A 22,944-nucleotide genomic window follows, 5' to 3' on the forward strand; every position below is an offset into this window, starting at 1 on the left:
TAAAGCAGCTTTGTTATATATTTAAAAAAAAAATGCCAATAAATCAACTGCTGAGTGCAAAGTCTGCAGAGCCTTTCTCAAAAAACACTGGAGGCTGAAACTGCTGCACAACCGACCTCCAGAAAGTATTAAATTCAGGGTCTGACTATACTTTTATAAAGGAAAGATTTCACTTAGATTTTTTTTTAATTTTTTTTTTAATCTTTTTGGCATTATGTCATTTATTGAGTAGATTAATGGCACATAATGTATATTTTATCCATTTAGAATTACATCCACAACAGAAACTATTGATAGTATTTAAAATTACAAATGCTGCTATGTACATCAGTACAAGTAATGTAATAGTTTAATATATAACGTATATAATAAAACTGACTGGTTTGATGCTTAATTATTACTTTAGTTAAAATTACATTATTCCGATAATGTGTTGTTTTGATAATCGGGATTTTTACTTGTAAAGGAGTATTGTTACACTGAGGTATTACTTCAAGTTACATAACTAAATGAAATGAAATAAAACCATGTAAAATAAAAAATAAAAATAAAAAAATTATATTTTCTGCGGAACAAAACACGTATCAGGCTGTATCAGTTCCCACCCGGCGTGTAAACATCAGCGCACCCGGAAGAAGGCGCAGCGTGTGCGGTGGTGCGGGTGGCTAAATCACACGCTAACAACTTCACCTCTGAAACTCCTGCTTCGTGGTTTTGTTTCCAACATGGAAAACACGACAGACGGCACGTGGGACAGTTTACCGGTAAAACTCAACGAGAGGATTTTAGAAACGCTCGAGGAGCTGAACTTCACGCACATGACACCTGTACAGGTAAAGTTTGAAGACGGTTTTTTGTTTTTGTTTTAAACCGGCGTCTCCCGGAAGCCTGCAGGAAAACACACGGTGTCGATTGACTTGTCGTTTCTCCGTTACAGTCCGCCTGTATTCCGCTGTTCGTGAGCAACAAGGACGTGGCGGCTGAAGCGGTAAGTGACCGCGAGTTAACCCGTTAACCGGAGACTAGTTAACCAGCTGGTTTATTTACGGTGGCTGAGAGAAGATTTAAGATGAGGCCCTGAAAACTACGCCGTATTCATATTTACATTGTTTATCCGTATTCAAATAAAACTAATCGGTTACTTTCGTCCGGCTTTTTGTCGATTAAATGTTGTTTAAGATTAATTTAGGTCGTTTAATTACGTAAAAATCAAACCTCAGCTTCCCACTGGATCTGGTATCTGTTGTAATGTGTGATTTGACAAATATGAATCCACTTCAATTCAGCTAGAGAAATGCAATATTTAACAATAGTGCAAACGGGACAACGAGATTATCATAAAAGCAAAAATAAAGACATCATGTAGTAGAACATCTAAACATGATCACTTCACTTTTAGTTTTTAGTTCATTCTTAGTAACTTGTACAATTATTTTCACAACTTATCCAATTATTTTTATATATATTTTTTTTACTGCTTGTTTTATCGATAATTCAACAAAATGAAGTTGAAATTTAACCAAAAAAAAATTCCCTTCAGCTTAAAATATAAACGCTTTAATCGTAACAAATATGAAACGTGTCCAAAATATGTGCGGCTGTTAATCTGTCCAGCGATTCGTCCCAACAAGCATGCATCTTTTTTTTTTTTTTTAATTTTAGTTCTTAAATCAAAACAAACTAAATCATTTTGAGACTGTAGCAGGATTTAAGACTCCTTAGTTTGGTTTTTCATGCTGGTCTGGATTTAATTTCATCCTATAAATCAATAAATAAACAAAAGATTACGACACAATCCTTTACCGGCACGACTGACGCGACGCCGGCGAGCATGATACTAGAAATCCACTAAATCTGCGTCGGGGTCGCTTGGTTTCAAAATTTGAACCTCCATTTAACGAAGTCAAAGTAAAAATGAAATGACACGCAGTGCAGCAGGAGATGTGAAGCTTTCATCCGAGTTTCACCTGCGCGGCTCTCACAGCGTCGTCTTGTCCGCAGGTGACGGGCAGCGGGAAGACGCTGGCCTTCGTCATCCCCGTCATCGAGCTGCTCCTGAAGCGAGAAGAGAAACTGAAGAAGATGCAGGTGAGGGGTTACGTTCATTTGAAGTGGAACTCCGATAAATTAATAAAAATATATATATTTTTTTCACGACGACACCGGTGTGACCATTTGACCTTTTTTTTTTTTTTTTTCGACATCCCGCGCAGGTGGGCGCGCTGGTCATCACTCCCACCAGAGAACTGGCCCTCCAGATCAGCGAGGTGATGGAGAAGTTCATCCAGAAGTTTCCACAGTTCAAGTGAGTAGAAAGTCGCTGCGGTTGAAGTTAAAACGATTCATCTTAAAGGTCTTTTTTTAGTGCAAAACAAACAAAAAGTCCATACGTTGTCCGTTTCGGCCGTTTTAGAGGGAATAGTTTCTGGTTCTTTTCTTCTACGATGATAAGATGCATTTTCTAACATTTGCGGACATTTAACAGATCAAACAATCGGTAAATAATTAAAATCATCTTTCTTTTCAGTTGGGGACGCGAACTGTTTTTGTGGTTTTATATTCCAAGCAGACGAGGGGAAAAAAAAAAAAAAAAAAAAAGAAACGGATCAAACTGAGCATCAACGTCCGAACTTGTAAAAAAAGAAAAGAAACAAAACTAATTATTTTGGTCACAAACCATTTGAGTGGCTTCAGCATGTTTTATTTTTCCAATATCTGCACTTTGACTGTAAAGACAAAACCAACATTATTTATGACCTTAAAGCACCAAAATCACTGGAAATATTAGAAATGGAAAACTTTTCTCCTTCTCCTACTGTTTGTTCTTTAGGCAGATTTTACTGATCGGAGGCAGCAACCCGATAGAAGATGTGGAGAAGTTCAAGGATCAGGGGTAAGAGATGGTCTCCGTTCTGATTCTCTGGTTTCTGAAGCTCATTTAGAAACTTTTCTGAGCACTTCCACCAAAAAAAAAAAAAAAAAAAAATCCATTTGGGAGCCAGAACATACCAGGACCACGGTGACGTCATCAGTGGGCGTGTCGTGTTAAAGCACTTGACATTTGATCGAAGTAAACATCCGCTCAAACGTAGACGACACGATCCGTCATCTCCTGCTGTTGCTACGGCGACGGCCACATACTTCTACAACGGGGAGGCCGAAGCGTCTTTCTTCGTCGCTGACTTTTCGTCGGTGTGTCTCAGGGCGAACATCGTGATCGCGACGCCGGGCCGTCTGGAGGACATGTTCAGGAGGAAGTCGGACGGCCTGGACCTGGCGGGCTCGGTCAAGAGTCTGGACGTTCTGGTCCTGGACGAGGCCGACAGACTGCTGGACATGGGCTTCGAGGCCAGGTAGGAAACGGTCGAGCCTTTAACGTCTCTTCACGCCTTCGGTATCCGGACAGTTTCAGTTTGGAAAAATTCAATAATGGATGCAGCTTTAATTTGAGCGGGTTGACATCAATACTTAAAGGACCGTGCAGGAGATGCATCTTCTTTTCTTTCTTTTTGAACACACGGCGTCTGCCAGGTTGCAAAAGTAATCGGACACCCGGCTACAAAATGGTTTCCTGGACATTTTTCAGGGTGAAGGGAGAGGTGAAACGCCTTCGACTGGCCGAGTTAAACCTTTGCCGTCCACCTGCTGATCGCAGTCATTTAAGCCGACGACAATCATTTTGCGAAATCGTTGGGACTCGTTACTTTTCATCCGTGCCACAACGTCTCCATGAAACTAACAGAAACATCAGATTTACGTCCATATTTCCACGTCGTTTCGCCGCCTCCTCCTCCTGCGGTTTAAAGTCACATCAGTGGACGTTTAGCGCCACCGACTTCTAACATTCGACCGATGAGCACCGATTGAAGTTATCGTTACTTGTTGCAAAACCGAACAGCGCAGCCAATAAATCTCGAGGTGTATCGTTAAACTACTTTTGACCAAAAATACACAGAAAAAGACAAAACAGTCAACTAACATTGAACGATCACGACAACAGGTTAGTTTGACTTCACGCGTCTCCGTCCAATTACTTTTAACCTCTAAACTTGGGAGTACTACGTGTTAAAAGTGTCGTAGCTCCCCGCGTTTTTTTTTTATATATATAAAAACCTGCTTCAAATTAAAGCTCAGACTTGGTCCCTTTTAATTTTGTACCCATTATTTTCATTCAAATTATACTTTCGGTCACGGCTGTGTTTAAATCCAACATACCCCCGCCCCTCCCCCCTCCCGTGTGTCCGTGTCTCCCTCAGTCTGAACACCATCCTCGGCCACCTCCCCAAACAGCGGCGCACCGGCCTGTTCTCGGCCACGCAGACTCAGGAGCTGGAGAAGCTGGTGAGGGCCGGCCTCAGGAACCCCGTGCGCATCGCGGTCAAAGAGAAAGGCCTCGCCGCCGCCGCCGCCGCCCAGAAGACCCCCGCCAGGCTCTCCAACTTCTTCGCCGTGAGTGTCGCTCCAGTGTCACGTCACGTCAGCCCGAAGTTTAAGAGCGGAGTCACGACGCAAACACGTTGTCGTTTTCAGATCTGCCGATCCGAGGACAAGTTCAACACCCTGGTGGCGTTTCTGCGGCAACACAAGCACGAGAAGCACCTGGTCTTCTTCAGGTTTGTTTTGGGTCACATAGAGTTGATTCAAGTAAGACGACCTCGTCTTCAAACCACGGGCGTATTAAAAGGAAAAAGAGGCGCAGAGAAAAGTTTTCTAGCTGCAGCGACTCAAGCCGGCCAGCAGATGGCGACGTCTCCTCCGCTTGACAACGTGGGCGTGTTGCTTTAAGGCTGGCGATAAAGGGTTAGTTCGGTTTGTTTGAAGTGGGGTTGCACAGTATGAAATACTTATACTGCAGTCAGTGTATTACCTGCAGTACATGAAGGTCGGCTCGTCCTCGGTTTGGAGAGGCTTCAGCTGTAACGACACGGAAGTTAAAGAACGTACTGCTGCGTTCAGGGTCGGCAACAAAACAAAAACATATTTTAGTTAATGGTTTAAGAGCTTTACTTCCCGTCAGACAGCCCTTTCCGATGGAGAAATGCCTCCTTGTGTCACGCTCTTAAAAGCAACCAGACTCCCTTAATAAAAACAGTAATTTTACCTCGTGGTACACGGAAGTTGCCGGTCCACCGCTGCCTTGATTGGCTAGTTTGTTTGCGTTATTGTGCGACTTCGGACCCAAACTAACGTGTTGAAACACAATCAGAGTCGCACAAGAACACAAAGTAACTAGCCGATGTAGGCAGCGCTGCACCAGCAGCTCCCGTATCCTGTGAGGTAAAACTGCTGGTTTTGTCGAGGGAGTCTGGTGTTGCAGTTCTCTCTTAGGAAAGAGCGATAAAACAGTGAACCAATCAACATGTAATAACATCTGTATAGTTCCTTATGTGCTGGGACGGTACTGACCCCGAGGTAGGAGCTAAATAAGTGTCAGAATTAAAAAAAAAATTTTTTAAAAAGGGGGCGGTGCTTCTTAGAACGAAAACCTTTTTTCCCTGCTGGCCTGCTGGCCTGCTCGCGCAAGAAAAAAATAAACAATTGTAAGCTCTGGGAACATTTCACTAACAGGAAACTGGATTATAAAGAGTGAAAACTGACCTTGTTTGCAGTTGAATCTGTCGTGTCAACACCTTTTTTTTTTCTTTTTATGGAAAAATGCCCTTTTAAGTAACTTAAAGTGCCCCAGCAGTGATTCGTTCCGGAGTTGCCGACTGACGTGATTTGTTGCCGTCTCGTCGTCAGCACCTGTGCGTGTGTGGAGTACTACGGTCGAGCTCTGGAGACGCTGGTAAAGAAGGTCACGGTGAGCTGCATCCACGGAAAGATGAAAAACAAGCGCAACAGCATCTTTGCCGATTTTCGGAGCCTGAAAAGGTGAGAATCGCTTTGAGTCGTGAAGGTTTAGTGAATCTCTTCGTCCGTTTAGACGTCACAGTTTTTTTGGAATCTCCGCAGCGGGATTTTGGTGTGTACGGACGTCATGGCCAGAGGCATCGATATCCCCGACGTTAACTGGGTGCTGCAGTACGATCCTCCCAGCAACGCCAGGTGAGTCCGCAGCCGCTACACAAACGCAACAACACCTGACGTTTCTTCAGCCATTAATTAAAAAAAAAAAAAAAAAAATCGTACAAAATTGCTCACAAAAAAGCTAAATAATTTCCCAGAACAAATGCAATCGATACTTCTTGAACTGCAGGAAATTGGGGACTACTTTCAGAGGCGGAGTAATATCCACATTTGGTGTTTTAGTGGGTCTGTGGAGGATTTTGTGTGTGTGTGTGTGTGAGAGAGAGACCGAGTGAACGGAAACTACAGTGTGTGTGTGTGTGTGTGTGTGTGTTCGTGGTGATGAAGAAAGACGTCATTCAGAGCAACACTGCAGCTCATTGATTGGTTTTTAGCAGTTTTTGGAGCTCCCTTTCTTTCTTTTTCTTCTTTTTCTTTTTAATTTCGATTTACACTTGAACTCTTACGACATACGAGTTCAAAGCTAAAATTGCTGATTGATTTATGAATATAATTTTACAAAACTGTCTTTTTTTTTTTCTTTCTTGTGGTTCATCTGTACTTTGTTGTTGTTGTTTTTTTGTGTCCGTATTGCAGTGCCTTCGTACACCGATGCGGGCGAACGGCACGTATCGGTAACTATGGCAACGCCGTCGTCTTTCTGCTGCCGATGGAGGAGTCCTACGTCAACTTCCTGTCCATCAACCAGAAGGTCAGTCCGGTCCATCACTTTTCTTTGTTTCTTTTGTATATACTTTATATACTTCTGTTCGTTCTGATGTCTCTTCGAGGTTTTCCTGCTTCAACCCGAAAGCGATGACTTTTGTGATATTTTGTTTTCACCTCAAAAGAGCCAACAAAGGGGGCCACGCAGTAGAAATGTGAATATTAAAGTCTAAAAGAATATTAAGAGTTTTCAGTAAAGTCAAACTTCAAACTAAAAGTCGGGGTGGGCTGGATGGGGTTAATGTTTCCGTCTTTAGTTATTTGTACCGGCTAAATTAGAGCACGGATTAATAACGTACACGTCGGTTTCTGTATTTTAAGATACAACTTTTATCAACCAAAGATGTGGGCTGCTATATTTTCACCACGTACTGTCAGCATGATTTCCTGGAGGGACATTTTTTTTACAAAATTGTAAAGGAGGGGCATTTCATGAAAAAAAAAAAAAAAAAAATTTGCTCAGAATTAATCAATTATCTGCCAGATAAATTAATGGCGGCTGGTAAAGAGCTTTTAGGTGCATTACCTCCACCCTGTGACGGGAGGTATACATTACAACCAGGTGCCAGTAAAACAAAAACAGAAATTAGGAAATATTAAAAGTCGTAAACAGTAAGGGATTTTTGTAAAAATATTTGATCAACTATTCGAATATTCTAAAATCATGACACGTCCCGACACTCCAGTGCCCGCTGCAGAAGATGTCCCCGATCAGCGACGTCGTGGACGTGCTGCCCAAAGTGAAGGCCATGTCTCTGGCGGACCGGGCCATGTTCGACCGAGGCATGAGGGCCTTCGTCTCGTACGTGCAGGCGTACGCCAAACACGAATGCAGCCTCATCTTCAGGACCAAAGGTGAACATGACGTTTTTAAAAAAAAAAAAAAAAAGACAAATCCGTGTCAGGAATTAAAAAGACACGTCTAACATTTTACGGTACGTTTTCTTTTTTTTTCTTTTCTCTCTTTGTCTAGATCTGGACTTCGCCTGCGTGGCCCACGGCTTCGCGCTCCTCCGCCTGCCGAGGATGCCCGAGCTGAAGGGAAAGGATTTTCCCGACTTCGTCAAGACGCCGGTGGACACGGACACGATCCGCTACAAGGACAAGAACCGGGAGAAGCAGAGGAGGAAGTTGCTGGCCGAGCTCAAAGAGCGGACTCCCCTTCCCAGGAAGAGCTACGCGAAGAACAAGTCCTGGTCCAAACAGAAGACCAAGAAGGAGCGCAGGAAAAAGGTGGCGGCCAAGAGGAAGCACAACCAGGTAAAGCCGTTCACCGTTTTGTCAATACGAGCGTCAGACGACGGGATCTCGAGTACTTACGGCGCCTTTTTTTTTTTTTTTCCTCCCCCGTTTCCGCAGGGCTCGGACGTGGAAGACGACGAAGACATGAAGGAGCTTTTAACAGACACGCGCCTCCTCAAGAAACTAAAGAAAGGCCAAATCAGCGAGGAGGACTTTGAGACACAGATAACGAGTGGAGCGAAATCAAAACAGACAACAGAGGAAGGATGATATAACAAAAAAAAAAAACTGTTGTACTCGACTCTGTCCAAACCGAAACCGATTAAATCTCTGGCATTTGTTTACCTTTCGACTGGTTTTTATTCGGGTATTTTAAGCTATAAATAAAGTTTGATGAGTTCGTCGCTGACGGCGGATGGGGTGAGGACGCCCAGGTCGGTGAAGAGGAGGGTGATGAGGGAGGGAGGCGTGTAGTCGATCATCGGGTGCTCCTCCGACAGGTTCTGTACGCTCTTCAGGGTGTCGGCTTTGTACTGCGAACCGAAAACACGTGTTTAAGAAGAAGAAAAAAAAATCCTCCATATAAACTCGTATAAAAAGAATAATAGTAAAAAGAAGTCGTACCTTAAACTTATCGGGAACGTCCTGCTGGTTGAGCGGATACAGTCGGACGAATTTGAAGCTCTCCGCCACGACGTAGAAAGGCTTGTTGTGAGCTTTGGAGCAGACGGCCATCTGGTAGGTGCCGATCTGAAAACGGCAAAACATTCATTTAAAACAATGTTTACTATCGTCAATATCTTAGCTTTTGTGAACATTAGCTTTCCAGCCGGCATTAAATAAACACGAAGGGCAGCCGAGGATGAAGGGAATTGCAGTTTTTGCGGCTACATTATTGGGTTATCACTATTTTGCTCACTGCATTTACATGTTCTTTGCATTGTCAGGTGGCGGCTTGTGTTTCTCTCATAAAAGGGGAGTTTCTACAAAACGGAGGTTTTCATGTTCTGATCTGACGGGACGAAGTGTGCAGTCACAGTTTGGTGTTCAGACCTAATCAGCTTTTTGTCGTATCCAGATCGATTTATTAAAAGTTTGGAAAGCAAAAAAAAAAATTCTTTGACGTGCTGTCGTTTCATAAAGTTCCTCACTTGGAAAACTTTTTAGTTTTAGAAGTTATTACTTCGTCTTTGAGCTTTTTAAACGCTCAAAAGGACGACCGGGCTCTGACTATTTACTGGAACGCACCTTGTTGATGATCCCTCCGCTCTCCACGACTCCTTCTGCACCGACAATCACCAGATCCACTTTCTCCAAGACGTACCTGAGACAAACGACAGAAAGTCCTGAATTAACGAGTTCTTTCTGACGCTTTTAATTCTTCTAATTAAAACCCTGTTGTTTGAATCGGTGTATTCACCCCACAGCTGCATCCAGGACGACTGTGACTGGAACATTGAGCTTCCTCAGAGCTTCTGCCATCTGCTGCCTGAACAAAGACGACACCAAACTGAATGAGCGGCGTGTCCCTTCAGAATAAGAGCGGAATAGACGGTTCACGGACGGCGTCGGCTCACCCGGTCGTGTCGGGCTGCGACTCGGTCACGTAAACAGAGAAGCGCTTCTTCTCGGCCGCAGCTTTCTCCAGAACTCTGAGGACGACCCTGGAGTACGAGTGAGTCAGGATTTTCTGACGGAGACGGTTCGGAGAACAAATAAGTCACTGAGATGACGACGTGCGAAGAGACGTAAATAATGATTATAATAAAAAAATAAAAAAAAAAAAAAGAAAAGGCGTGGCCGTGTACTTACGGCGCCATCTTTGATGAAGGTGTGACACAGCTTTGCCACCTTGGTCCTGGACATGGAGATCTTCTCCAGGAAGAGTTCTCCCCTCTCCTCCATCACCTTCTTACACCGAGACAGATCCTGACCAGAGGAACGAATGTTAGTGTCTTGACTTGGAATAAAACACTGAAAACAGAATCACTTGTATCATCTTGAAGCCAAAAGCATCTAATTTGAGACCGAGACACCCGACAATGAAGCGAAGGATTAAAGCAGCTCTCAGGTTGTCATGGTGACCATTAACTTTCTTTAAAAACATCAAGACTTCTGTTACAGTTGATGCTGAAGTTTTGGACCCCACACACCTTTGACATTTCATTGTCTTAATACTTCAATTTTAATGTTCATCTCAGAGTCCATCTATTGCCTATTTTTAGATTAACGACTTAATACGACATCAAATCTTTTTATTCAAATGAGAGTTGTGATATTTAAGCGCTTAAAATGGCAATTTAACTGCCGTTTTTCCCATCGAAAACCACATCAGATCAGAGAGCTAGACTTGTCAAATCTGGATTTATTTAACAAGGAAGAATATAAAGACAGTTTCAGAAATTTGACTGCTTTGTTTTTCCTATCTTGATCACATCAGGTAATAAGCAGCCACATTTAACCTGGTCACATCTGGATTTTATTACTTTCGTTGCTGCCACTCCGAAGATGAACTCTGTCTGAATGACCAGTCTTCCCTCACCTCGTGCTCCAGGGACGTGAGGCTGATGAAGCGCAGGAAGAGCTCTCCGCCCGAGGAGACGGCCACGGACGAGTCCACTCCCGTCAGGCAGTCCGTGGCCGACGTCAGGCTCTCCCTCAGGCCCTGGATGGTCTCACCTGAAGGGGGCAGAGGCGGCGCGTCAGACTGGGCTGAGAGACGGCGCTGACGTTTACGGTTCCGCGGGAGGAAGTTCAGAGAGAACTGATCGAAACTTACAAAAGGGTCAAAGTGTTTAAAACCAACTTTAAAATGTGTATTTATGACAGAGAATTTTGTTTAAATTTTTTTTACACGTATTTATGCTGGACTTGATTAGCACGTCCAATAACTGTTTAAAAAAAAAAAAAGTCTCAGATTTATGGAAACATTACAGATGATTTTGTACTTAATAAATCTGGACTATATTATCCCAGAAGTGCTACAGATGGTCTATAACACTATTTCCTATTTGTAAATGCAAAATGACATCAAAGTAACAAAAAAAAATAACCGCAAAGAGACACAAAACCACCACTAAAAGATGATTAAACCTGAACCTGGTGAACATATAGTCTCCTAGTAACTGTTTAAAACGTAGTTTTTCCCACTTTAATCCACATCAGACCAGGTCCACACCAACAACGGCTCCGTTAATCCTCGTTAAATGTGGACTATATCATCACAGGGAAGCGACAGACTGTTTAAAACACTGTTTCCTGTTTGTAAATTCATAAAATTTTTTTAAAAAAATAAGACCTCCAGACTACTTTATACCAGGATTATGTTAAATTCAACGACACCTCCCGTTTCCATGTTTGCGTCTCTGCAGGAGCCGACTTGCCAGGTTGAATCCTGATGTTGTCACGGTGCTACTTTATATCACAGGTGTTTTGTTTATTCATATTTGGAGTTCTTTCACAGATGCCAAAGAGACAATATCCTTCTCAGATAGTCAAATTCAACGTTTGTGTCCCTGCTGGCCTCCACCATCTCACACCCGGTGGGTGTTAGTACCTATTACCAATGTTGATTCCTATGTCTGTTTTGTCCGTGTGTATCTGTAGGTCTTTACACATTCATGTGCCTTGGTTTGCCTTTTTAAATTACGTGCAAAAACATCAATAAAAACAGTTTCACTTCACCGAGACTCGTTATACCTGGACCAGGACAGGTCGTGTAGAGAGAGGGCTTAAAACTCACCTTTGTCCCTCTTGAGGAACTCCAGCAGGGTGCGGATTGCAGCCACAGCTGAGGCCATGTCCGGGTCTTTCATCATCTGAGCCCTGAAGTACTCCACCAGCTCTGAACGGAGGCACAAAACACGCGTTATTCACGGTACCGAACAACGAACCAGGGCGGCGGACAGGGACGATTTAAAACAACCTTACCTTCTTCATTCATCCCGAAGGCCACAACAGAACCTACGAGCCTCGGGTCTTCACCGGTCTGAACACACCGCAGGTTGTTGTTGTTGTTGTTGTTGTTTTGTTTGTTTTACAGGATCCAGTCGGTCCACCTGCAGCCTCCGTTCAAAACCGAACTACTCACGAGACTCAAAATAAACGACTCCGGTCACACTTCTCAGAGGGCAGCATGAAGAAAAGAAAAAAAAAAAACCACACAAAAAAAACCAACAACAACAACACGATAAATCCGCACTGAGAAGTTTTGTTGTCACTATTTGCTAAAATTACACCGTTAGCTCATCCAACGCTGCGCGTGGACGTGTCGCAGGCTGATGACGCAGGAGCCCTTCCGAACGGCGCGCCCTCTTCTCGTGCAGTCGGAAATACGGATTTTGAAAAGTACAACGCTGACGGCTCGAGGTGGGTTAGTTGGAAAGACGTCGTCTAAAAATACTGCACGCTAATGTTTTCTCGTTGCGACTGACCGCAACAAGACGTACAATGACCACGGAGACAAAAAAAAAAAAAGACGACGAAGAGACGCAAATTTACCACAAAACGACCCCAAAGAAACAAAACGACCCCCCCCCGCCAAGAAAAGATGCAAAACGACCAGAGAGACACGATACAGCCGCAAAATGACAACAAAGTGACGCATAACTACCCTCAAAGTGATGCAAAACGACCACTGAAGGACGCACAACCGCCGAGAGACACAAAAAGAAGCAGAATTACAGGAAAGTCGTGAAAATTGGCCGCAAAAAGGGACAAAACGACCACATGGAGACACTGAACTGAGACATTATGACTCACACAGTAGTTGGCATTGATGGTTTGTAAAAAGTCCGCACTGTGCTTTTTTTGTTGGAAATAAATGTGAAAACCCATCTACGAGTGTTTCTATATTTAGGACTTCACGGTGACAAAATACATTTTGCAGTTTTGAGTTAAACCTCCAGAGGGCAACATGTTTCTTTTCTATTTCTATCAACTTCACAAAAAGTTCAGTCAGTTGTAGTTGTGGGACAAGTTGTAGAGGAGGTAGACACTGCGTGGTGGGTGGAAACCCTTACAAAGAGACACCAGAGGACTTGGAGACTCGATGACTCAAAAAAGAAAGAAAGACATGCAAGGCAAGCAGAAAAAGATGCTAAATAACTACAAAAGGCATAAAGTGAAGAAAGGGGACAGCACAAAGACATTCGAAACAAGCACAAAGAGACACAAAACCACAATAAATACTGAAAATAACCACAAAGAGACTCCAGCTGATGACACAGGGACTCAAAAATGAATTCTATAAAAAGAAGAATCAAAATGACTAAAAGACATGCAAAACAAGAACAAAGATCTAAAACAATGAGACTCAAACTAACGAGAGAGACTACAAAATGATTAACAGACATGAAAACAAGTAAGAAGAGAAACAAAACGACTACAAAGAGCCTCAAAGTGATGACCAAGACCTGCTAAACAAGAGCAAAGAGACGTAAAAAGACGATAAACAGACTCAAAGTGATGACTAAAAAAAACCCATTAAAAACAAGAACCGAGATCCAAAAATGATCGTAAAGACTCAAAATGACACCAAAGAGACAATAAAATGAACAACAGACAGTTTTATTGTGTCTTTTTTGTGTTTTTCCATTTGGGAGTTTCATGCAGGAAGTGCGGGGGCCTCGTGTCTAGAGATCAAGTCATGATAACAGTAGTTTAAAAAAATAAAAACCAAACTAATTCAAATTTAAGACTTTTTTTTTTACTTAGGGAGTTTTTTTTAATTTTTATTTTTTTAATTATTTTAAAGAGTAAAACCCAGACTGAGAAGAGTTTTGTTGGGTTGCTCCTCCCGTCCGTCCCTCCAGCGGTCACACCGAGGTCCGGCCTCTGAAGTTTAGTGCCTGTAACCGGGGAACATGCAGGCGGTTTGCAGCCTCTTTGTTCTGCTGCTCGCTCAGCAGGGAAACAGCTCTCTGCTCGGAGTGCAGCTGCGAGCACCCCCCCCTCCACCTCTCCCCCCCTCCTCCTCCTCCTCTCTCTCCCCCCCCCTCCTCCTCCTCCTCCCTCCTCCTCCTCCTCTCTCCCCCCCCTCCCTCTCCCTCTGCTCCATCCGTCCGCGCAGGCGCAGTGGCTCCCTCTGTGCGCTCTACTGTTTGCATTGTGTCTGAACTGCCGGCGAGCTTTAAAAAAATATTATACCCACCGCGGCAATGTCGGGCAGGTCGGTCCGAGCTGAGACCCGGAGCAGGGCGAAAGATGACATCAAGAGGGTCATGGCCGCTATTGAGAAAGTACGAAAATGGTAAGAAGGAATAAAGCGGAAAGAAGCGGGCTTCGTTATCTAACACGAGAAAGGCTTGATGTTGGGGGAGGAGAGGGAAGGAGACGGAGTGAGGGATGAAACGGAGAGAAAGAAAGACGGGGGTTTGTTTTTTTTGTGTTTTTTTTTTGTGGTGTTTTTTTTTTTTTTTTTTGAACGGGATTCACGGCACATGTACCCGCGGCTCAGGTGCTTACCGGGAGCGCACTCGTGCCGTACACCCGTCGTCTGGCTCGCCGTGCCGGGGGGTGGGGGTGGGGGGGGTGGGGGGTGTTAGGGAGAGGAGAGAGGGTTGAGGAGGGGTGGAGGAGGGGGGGGGGAGCTCACCAACATGTTCCCGGTGCGTGTGAGAGGGTGCTTTCTTTCTTTCTTTCTTTTTTTTTTTTCTTTCTCTTCTTCTCTCCGCCGATTTTGAGCGGCGAGGGTTGAAACCCAGAAGCCATTTCGATGCAGTCACATGAAGCCATGGCTGCCGGAGCTCGGAGCCCAGGCGGCGGCTTTCAAGGGACCGAAACGTCCGATAACTCCGCGCTCCGAGACAATTTGACGACGGCGCTCTCGAGTCGGAGCAGTTTTTTTTTTTTTTTTTTTTTTAAAGTCCGTGTGGAGTTTTAAATGAAGCGCTTTGAGTCGCCCTTTAGGTTCTCGGTCGAGACGGAGGCGCGGTGGGGGTTGGGAGAGGGAAGTAGGCTGCTGTGAGTGCATGGCTGAACACGTAGCGACTCGGTGTTCACGGTTTGTTTTTTAAAAAAAAAAACACGTTTTTAAAACACGTCTGACGGCTACAACATACGTGGACTCGCTCCTAAACGGGTGTTTGATTTGAGCTCTGTTCACCCCCGCCGGAGGGGGGGGGGGGGGGGAGTTTATATTATTTTTATTTTATTTTATCAGATGGATTAATCAAACGTCCCCAGGTCAAAGTCAGGAGAAGTTGGTGGTGTGACTAAAACGTTAAAATAAAAACAAATCATCAAACTTCAATATGCTTTAAGGTCAGTTTAGAGCAACGTTCAAGTTCATGTCAGTATTGGGTTGGTTTTGTTTTTTCGGACCTTTTTTAAAAACATCTTTTTTATTTATTTCTATTGTAAGCGAACACAAAGTGCTACTAACCCCCCCCCCCCCAAGAAAAAAAAAGTTTGTTTATAGTAACTCCGCTACATTAAATAATTTGATTATTCAATCCAAAAACAATTAACATACATTTTAATAACGGATTGACAGATTTTATTCTGACTTCCTAGGAAGCAAATAGTAGCTGGATTTATCAAAGAAAATAATCAGTAACGAGACAGTTTTGTTAAAAATCAGTTAAACAAATAATAAATAATTAAGATATGTTAGTTGTTGCTGTGTTCACAATTCTTATGTTCACTTTTCACTTTAAGATTATTCTATTGTCAGGTCTGTGTTTCTAAATTGTAATTTTGGATCTGAAATAGTCAGCGTAATAAATGTATTATCTTTAGGTTTTTGGATATTGATCAGATAGAAGAAGACGTCTGAATGTGTGAATTTAGTGTTTCTTAGAATTTGTAAGATACAATTGTGACCACATAATCTGATATTAAAATATTCAGGAGTTGCAATAGTGAGTTTGTTTTTTGTTTTTTTTGTCCCGAAGGTCATTATATCATCAACTTTTGTCATTTTGAAATGATACGAAACAGAGAAAAAGCTAAAAACTATCATTTTAGAGGCCCGACACTTGTGAATGTTTAGCATATTTGCTTTATAAATAACAAATCAGCCTGTGAATGGGGAAATTGGGATTAAGACAGCAGAAAACATGTCACATTACAATAAACAGACCAGTATAGACGACAGAAAATCACTCAATCATATATATTTAAGTCCCCAATTATAAGTGATAAAAGGCATTTTAAGACGGGGCATTATGAAATCATGAGGAATATTTTTCATAATGGGGTATTTTTAAAGATTAAAATGAGAAAAATAAACAGCGTATTAGTCGATTATAAAAGTAATTGTTAGTTGCAGCACTAAATTATGTTTGAAATGTCAGGAAATAGTAATTTTTTTTTTAATAATTACCTATTACAATTTAGCAGGTAACACATTTAAAATGTCAAATCTTGTATGAGTAACTGTTTAAAAGTCAAAGATGCCGAGTTTACTAACCGGAAAACCAACAAGTATTCACAGGAGAAGCTGGATTTCAATCGTTTTTGGTTCATTCTAGCAAAAGCTAAGATTGATCTCTTCATAATGAATTAGTAAACCTGTAATTTTAGCTTTAAATTCATGATTTAGAGACAAAGGCGAACTAGAAACAATATCGCCGAAGTGACAACACGGAGTTTAATGAAAAGTCTTACAGCTTTAAGGATGATTTGTGTGCACTAATAGTACCTCTTAGTACTCACGTCACCATAATATCCCTCCAGTGATCCGTGTTTTCACTGCAGTTGTAGCTCCGTTTGCGTCGCACGAGGATTCGGTGTTAAAACGGCCTTTGACTTGAGTTTGGTTTTCTGTCGCATGCAGGGAGAAGAAATGGGTGACCGTCGGAGACACGTCCCTCCGTATCTACAAGTGGGTGCCGGTGACGGAGCCCAAATCCGACGACGTGAGTTCACCACCGTTATAAACCGCAACAGAAACCTCCCAACACGCAATCCCATCACGTTTTCAACGGGGCGCTTTAGGAGAGAGATAAAAGAAAAAAGAACAAAAGACGCTGCCGTTCGTTCGTTCGTTATCTGGTCACTTGGTGCTGGAGGTTTTTCTTCCTGTATTTAAACAATGTATTTTTTTTTGTTTGTTTTTTTTGTCCTTTTTGTAGAAGAACAAGAATAAGAAGAAGGGCAAAGATGAGAAGTACGGCTCTGAGTTGACGACTCCAGAGAACAGCTCCTCTCCGGGGATGATGGACATGCACGGTAAGTACCCCAAAAAAAAAACCTGCTCTGTAGTTTACAGACTGTTGACAAATCCAACGTGTCGGCGCGCCTCTGAATACCGTTTACAGACACTGAAACACAAACTCTTTTTTAGTATTTCTGACACTTTTTCTTAAGTTTTTTTGTTGTTGTTTTTTTTAGCATCTTTTTGATTTGCAAAATCAGTTCACATTGATTTGTCGGCAAAAATATCTTGTCCCATTATCTTTTTTTTTTTTTTTTAAAGAAAGCCATTTCCTTAATCTGCCAGTACTTTTTAAAAAACGTGATCCAAACACGAGGAAAAATTATATATATATATTTTTTTAGGGATTATTTTCAGCGGCAGGATACACGCAGTTGAGTTTTCCCGGCAGCAGGAAGTTGTTTGTGGGACCGAGTTAAGATAAACTACAGCGTGTATAGATACAGAATGACTCGTCGAGGAGTTACCAATAGTTTTTAGACGACGGCGGCGTTTTTCGGGACAGCAGAATAGGATGTGTGAAGCTTTTGATACACAGATAATACTTGGGATTTGTTGACAACAAGAAAACTACAATAAAAAGACTTATTAGAGGGACAGCTTCGCAACAAGTACAATTTCCTTTTCACTCCATGTCCTCCCCTCACAGATCAATACAGTACAGGGTTAACAGGTGTATTTTTTTAGTCTTTTTTCCCCAATTGCAGCTACATCCCGACTGTTATATTTACAGTGAGACCCCTGAGATTTAAACTGCAGCATTTATAAGTGTTAAATTTTGATTGAGTAAGTTATTGTTGGTTGATGCATTGTCTGTGAAAGTAACGGTCGGATGTCGAACTAACGCTTATAATGGGACCCAGAACTACGTTAAAAAAAAATTAAAAAAAAAAAAAAAAATCTGTGTTTTGCCCTTTAAAATCATTTCGGGACTCTCTGAATCGGTCTCATTTTTCCAGATGACAACAGCAACCAGAGCTCCATCGCCGACTCGTCCCCGGTGAAGCAGGAAAACAGTTGTAGCACCAGCCCGGCCCCGGAGCCCGCCGCTGCGTCGCACCGCGAGAGCAGCGATGCCAAGTCTGACCAGAGCCCGGAAAGCAAGAGGGGTCAGACATACACACACTAAACGCACACACGAGCGCACACACACACACACACACACACACACACACACACACACAGGCTGTTTAAATGACGGGTTGATCTGTGGGCAGCGAGCAGGTGGTGGAGCTGCCCGATGAGCCACATCCTGTTTTTTGTTTTTCCAGCATCTCACTGAGAAAATTACAATAACTTTTTCCCCAAAGTTTCAATACTCATAATAACGGGGCACGGAGAAGGGTGCGCCCGAGGCCACGCCGTTCCCCTCGGCACTTCAACCGCCAACCCCTCTTCTGGGTTCCTCAAATAAAACATTTCATAAACCGTCATAAAAGACGGAGAAGAAAACCAGAATATTCCCGTTTGATGAAGTGAACAAATTTGAGGTTATGTTTTTTTCTCAGAGCTTCCCAAGTCCACTTCCTCAAACCGTGCAGTTACCCCTCACGACCACACGGGGTCACTAACGTGCCAGAAAACGGCGTCTGCAGCTCCAGACACACCAGCTCCCGTCTCTTCTGTATTTACTGTGCCAGTGATGACGTAAGCTCCTGTTCTGATCCTGTTGATGTGTTACGATCTGCAGGTAAGACCACCCCTTCATCAGAGACCTCGGAGAGAGCACAAAGTGCCAAGAGAGACAGCCTGTCCTCGGGGGACAAGGACGCCTCAGACAGCAAAGCCACTCAGGTACGAACGCGTCTGCACATCTGTCGGCAAACTACTGGCAAGTTCAGGAATCCGTGTAGGGAAGGTTGTCAATCATCTAAAATTAAGTTTTCTTACTATAGATGGCACATGATTTTTGAATATTCCAATACTTATTAAAATGCTAAATAATTTATTCGTGTATGCGACTCTCGTCCTTCCTTATTTCCTGTATTTGAAGTAAGTTAGTGTTCAACAGTCTCTGAACTTTTTGATCACATCTCGCCCGTTGTTCCTTCGTCCCTGTAGGACCTGGACGAGGAGGCCCCTCCCAGCAAGAAAAGCAAACAGGAGTCCTCGTCTCAGGACTTCGAGGAGAGTTAAATGTTTGAGGCCGAGCCGTTTCTCTCTCTCTCTCTCTCTCTCTCTTTCTCTCTCTCTCTCCCTCTGTACCTCCCTCTATTAACTCTAGATAACTTAGGGCTAATGGACACACCTCCTCTCCCCTCACCCCCCACCACACCTCCCTTCTACCCCCAAAACTCTCTGACACCAGAGGGAGAATGGCCTCCAGTCCGCCACCTCTGCCCGAACACTCCCCCCCTCCCCCCACCCCCACAGAGGGAGAATGGATATTACCTCTGTTCACTGGTTGTCGTCTCCACCCTCCCCCGCCACCCACTCTCCCCCCCACCCCCTCCGTGCTTCCTTCCAGTCCTCCACACTTTTTTTTCACTAATGCCAAGAGAAGCGCCGAAACCCAGGCTGCAATCCCTTCTGCGGCCAGAGGGGGGCGGCGGCGGCACCGTCATGCCCAGCCACCGCCAGGCCAGACGACCCACACTGACCTGCATCTGTGACTACGAGAGTTAACACTGGGGGGGTGGGGTGGGCGGGGTTGCTCCGAGACGAGGACGAGGTCGACCGCCGCCGCCGCCGCTCTGAGAACCCCTTTTTAAACTGCTCACGGTTTAGCTCAGGACACCTGGCGAGGCTAACCCGGTCTCAGAGCAGCGGCCGCGGGTGCGGGGGGCGGGGGGGACCTCCGCCCTCGAGACCACGTCACGTCAATCCTCCCGATTCGCCTCCTGGTTAGACTAATGTTCTATATTTGTTTAGGAAATGTTTAGGGTTTTTTTCTCAGGAGGGTCAATGCACTGTTATGGTATGTCACAATCGATCACAGATAGATTTGCTGCTGTAGTGGATGTCTTCTTTCTCTATCCATGAAAAAGTTCTCCATTCACATGTTTTTTTTTAAATTTTATTTTATTTTTTTTAAAAGGTGAATTAGTTTGTGGTTCGTAGAGGACGACGGTACTGGTCGCGATAAACTCTTGGGTAAGTAGTGAAGACAGGCGTAGCTAGCGTAGGTCCCGGAGGTGTGCCTTGAGTTGCTACGATTAAATAACGCGTTTTTAGGTCAAGCAGGTTTTGAATTACAATTTCGGTGCCATGTTTCGTTTTGGGTTTTGCCTTATAATCGTCTCGAATTAGTTTTATCCGATATTTCTACTCGACCACAACGGTTGGATTTCGTTTCGAGGAATAGTTTTAGGGAAATATTTGCTTCCTTGGCGAGACGCCGCGGCCAGGAGAGTCAGTCGAGCTTAGCATAAAGGCTGGAAAACAAAAGGGAAACGTCTGGCTCGGGTCGGTCCTCACAAAATCCAACGAATATCACGTCGAATGCCGCGGTCGAAACCAAAATCCTAAATTTCCTCGCGTGGTGTGGACAGGAAATGGCGATGGTATGGTTGTAAACATCAATAATATCGTATATTATCGTATCCTCTACGTGAATAATTGGGTTTCTCCCAAGCGGCGGCGGCGACGTCACCCGTTGGTTTGCGAGCGGTGAACGTTTTCTTTTATTATTTTTTTTAAACATTTTGTACAGAGTCGGCGTTTATGCTAAGCTAACCACCCGGCGGCGCCACGGTAGCTTCGTACGGTGTCGGCGAGGAAGCAAAACGGGCGTATCGTTGCCTTTTGAAAACAGTTGGGGAGACTGGAATTTAAACTCTTAACCAGAAGTTTAGTTTTGTCTTCTGGGGAAATTTTTTAACATTTGCAAAGTCCGAAACTCCTGGTTGTTGATCTGCGTCGACTCGGGGGTTGGGGGGTGGGGGCGGTTTCTTTCGCCCACCTGAAGCAGAAACAGACCGGTTTGTGGTCCTTTTTAATCCCGTCTCCGTACGTGTTCTTCGTATCACTACTTGTCAACGACCTGCAGATGTTTGTGTAGCTCACGACAGAAGGGTGCGAGTCTTTTTAGCCCGAGCGCTGGTTCTGATCCTCCTTCAAGGTGCTGTCTGTCGGCTGAATCCTCACCCGTGCGGCATCGAGCTCTCGGCTTTTGTGCATAAATTTGTGCAACTTACTTGAACTTTGTCGTACGGATTCAGACCTATGACCTCTAAATGTACGACCTCACACATTTACTTTTAACTCATCGATATTGTGACTATGGATTTCAAAACAAACAAACAAACAAACAAAAAAAAAAGTCAATTGAATCACTGCAAACCAATGATTTCATAACATGACATGGGCTATAGATGGAGACGGGGAATTACTTGATCAGATTTCAGCAAATCAGCATTCACATGGATGGAGAGAAAAGAAAAGGAAAAAAAAAAAGAAAAGAAAAAGATAATTGTCTCAGTTTAGAGGATGGATTAGCATATACCTCATTCCCAGTCCAGCAGCGCTGGAACTTAAAATGCTATTGTATTGACATTAACAGTTATAATCAGCATTATGTACACTCGGTTTAAAGAAAAAAAAAAAATGAAAAAAAAAAATATCTCACTTATGTTGTAAGCCAATTGCTTATAGTTTGCTCATAACTGTGTAAAAAAAGAAAAAAAAAAAGCTGAGATATAAAATCTTGTATGTTTTTTTTTTCTTCTTCTTCTTTTCTTGGGACCATTTTGTTTTTCTTTAGATCTTGTACAGATTTATGGTTTGGTTTGACTTATTTATTCCATCAGTAGTGCTTGGTTTTTATCATGTCCAATGGTTTTGTTTTCTTAATAAAAGTCACAAAATATTTTTGCTGTTTTTGTGTTCAGTGTTTGACACAGGACTTTATCAAAGAGCGTTTGGTGCCTCTGAGGACGTTAAATATCAGCTTGTATCCTCAGCGAGCTAAAGTTTTTAGACCGGTTCACTTTTGCACATTTATTGTTGTAGATTAAAATTTAAAAAAGGCATAAAATTGGCTCTGTTTTTTGTGTGTGTTGTTGTTGTTTGTTTTTTTTTATACAATCAGCAGAACACACGACGGCCGGGTTAACTAATGTTTTAGAAATGAGAAATCAAAACACTTAAATCTCTTTTTACTCAGCTGCATCCGGTTTGCGTTAATGATTCTCGCGATGTTTCTGGAGCCTGTTTGAAGCCCAATTTTGACCTTTTGACTGGACTGAGTTCAGAAAGACACGTTAACGACCCGCGAAAAGAAAGCGACGAGGTCCCAAGCTAACCGGTTAACAAACAAAAAAACAACAACAATCGTTTGCCGCAGAAATAACAACAATACATCGCTTACCTTTGACTTTCCACGAGTTCAGGATAACCTCCCGCGCGCGCACGCCCGCGCCGGCGGTAACGTGCGCGGTTTGAAAACAAAACCCAACGGCCAACAGTACATCGACGGCATGCCTCGGGAGGGGGAGGGGCTTCGAACCCAGGGAACGTGATGACGTCAGTGCCGTAAAAGCCCCCTCCCCCCCAAAAAAACAAAAACACACCTTTGCCTTTTTGCCGCAATTTAAAAAAGAAGATGGCGGCGGCATATTACAGAAAGGCGACCATTCCTTGGGTTTGATTGGCAGGATAAACATTACTTGAGGCATTTCTAGTGAAAAATACCGTTACCTATATGTTTAAACTTGCTTGCTGGCCTTTCATAGAGATTTCTGAGTGTCCTTAGTTTCTTTTAATTTTATTAATTTTTTTTTTTTTTTAAGAATAAAACAAATAGTTTTTATCAGTTTAATTCTGACTGCAGTAAGTTTAAAAAAAAAAAACCCACTTATATTGACTAC

General features: G+C 43.2%; 3 protein-coding genes across 3 annotated transcripts; 2 read left to right on the top strand and 1 right to left on the bottom strand.

The window, feature by feature from the left end:
* Window positions 1-670: 670 nt before the first annotated feature.
* On the top strand, window positions 671-8,247 carry ddx55 (DEAD (Asp-Glu-Ala-Asp) box polypeptide 55). The gene is made up of 14 exons (XM_069701181.1): window positions 671-833; window positions 938-988; window positions 2,002-2,088; window positions 2,214-2,305; window positions 2,831-2,893; window positions 3,204-3,353; window positions 4,257-4,449; window positions 4,531-4,613; window positions 5,743-5,874; window positions 5,956-6,048; window positions 6,607-6,721; window positions 7,422-7,590; window positions 7,709-7,995; window positions 8,095-8,247. Exons 1-14 carry the CDS (start codon window positions 726-728, stop codon window positions 8,245-8,247), a joined length of 1,776 nt encoding a protein of 591 aa, XP_069557282.1. The 5' UTR covers window positions 671-725.
* A 66-nt stretch (window positions 8,248-8,313) lies between these two features.
* Window positions 8,314-12,029, bottom strand: eif2b1 (eukaryotic translation initiation factor 2B, subunit 1 alpha). Its single transcript, XM_069701382.1, has 9 exons — window positions 11,908-12,029; window positions 11,720-11,821; window positions 10,520-10,656; window positions 9,790-9,906; window positions 9,555-9,667; window positions 9,398-9,466; window positions 9,226-9,301; window positions 8,602-8,727; window positions 8,314-8,510 (listed from the first exon to the last, which is right to left on the bottom strand). The coding sequence occupies exons 1-9, from the start codon at window positions 11,918-11,920 to the stop codon at window positions 8,355-8,357; spliced, it is 909 nt and encodes a 302-aa protein (XP_069557483.1). The 5' UTR covers window positions 11,921-12,029; the 3' UTR covers window positions 8,314-8,354.
* Window positions 12,030-14,109: 2,080 nt separating this feature from the next.
* On the top strand, window positions 14,110-21,946 carry bcl7a (BAF chromatin remodeling complex subunit BCL7A). Its single transcript, XM_069700844.1, has 6 exons — window positions 14,110-14,227; window positions 16,757-16,838; window positions 17,055-17,151; window positions 18,097-18,246; window positions 18,828-18,931; window positions 19,199-21,946. The coding sequence occupies exons 1-6, from the start codon at window positions 14,136-14,138 to the stop codon at window positions 19,271-19,273; spliced, it is 600 nt and encodes a 199-aa protein (XP_069556945.1). The 5' UTR covers window positions 14,110-14,135; the 3' UTR covers window positions 19,274-21,946.
* The last annotated feature ends 998 nt before the right edge of the window (window positions 21,947-22,944 follow it).

This window comes from Brachyistius frenatus, unplaced genomic scaffold (assembly GCF_029030835.1).
Source record: "Brachyistius frenatus isolate BFR_SWC_R1_liver_20210118 unplaced genomic scaffold, ASM2903083v1 Contig_3, whole genome shotgun sequence".
Taxonomy (NCBI): Eukaryota; Metazoa; Chordata; class Actinopteri; family Embiotocidae; genus Brachyistius; species Brachyistius frenatus.

Bases quoted from the DNA above. Each gene is read 5' to 3' on its own strand.
- eif2b1 (XM_069701382.1), bottom strand. The intron at 10,657-11,719 runs GTGAGTTTTAAG...TGCCCCCTTCAG, and splicing joins GTTCCTCAAGAGGGACAAAG to GTGAGACCATCCAGGGCCTG. The intron at 9,467-9,554 runs GTGAGCCGACGC...GTCTTTGTTCAG, and splicing joins TCGCAGCCCGACACGACCGG to GCAGCAGATGGCAGAAGCTC.
- bcl7a (XM_069700844.1), top strand. From the start codon at position 14,136: ATGTCGGGCAGGTCGGTCCGAGCTGAGACCCGGAGCAGGGCGAAAGAT. The intron at 17,152-18,096 runs GTAAGTACCCCA...TCATTTTTCCAG, and splicing joins GGGGATGATGGACATGCACG to ATGACAACAGCAACCAGAGC. The intron at 18,247-18,827 runs GTCAGACATACA...TACGATCTGCAG, and splicing joins GAGCCCGGAAAGCAAGAGGG to GTAAGACCACCCCTTCATCA.
- ddx55 (XM_069701181.1), top strand. From the start codon at position 726: ATGGAAAACACGACAGACGGCACGTGGGACAGTTTACCGGTAAAACTC. The intron at 4,614-5,742 runs GTTTGTTTTGGG...TCTCGTCGTCAG, and splicing joins AAGCACCTGGTCTTCTTCAG to CACCTGTGCGTGTGTGGAGT. The intron at 7,996-8,094 runs GTAAAGCCGTTC...CCGTTTCCGCAG, and splicing joins CCAAGAGGAAGCACAACCAG to GGCTCGGACGTGGAAGACGA.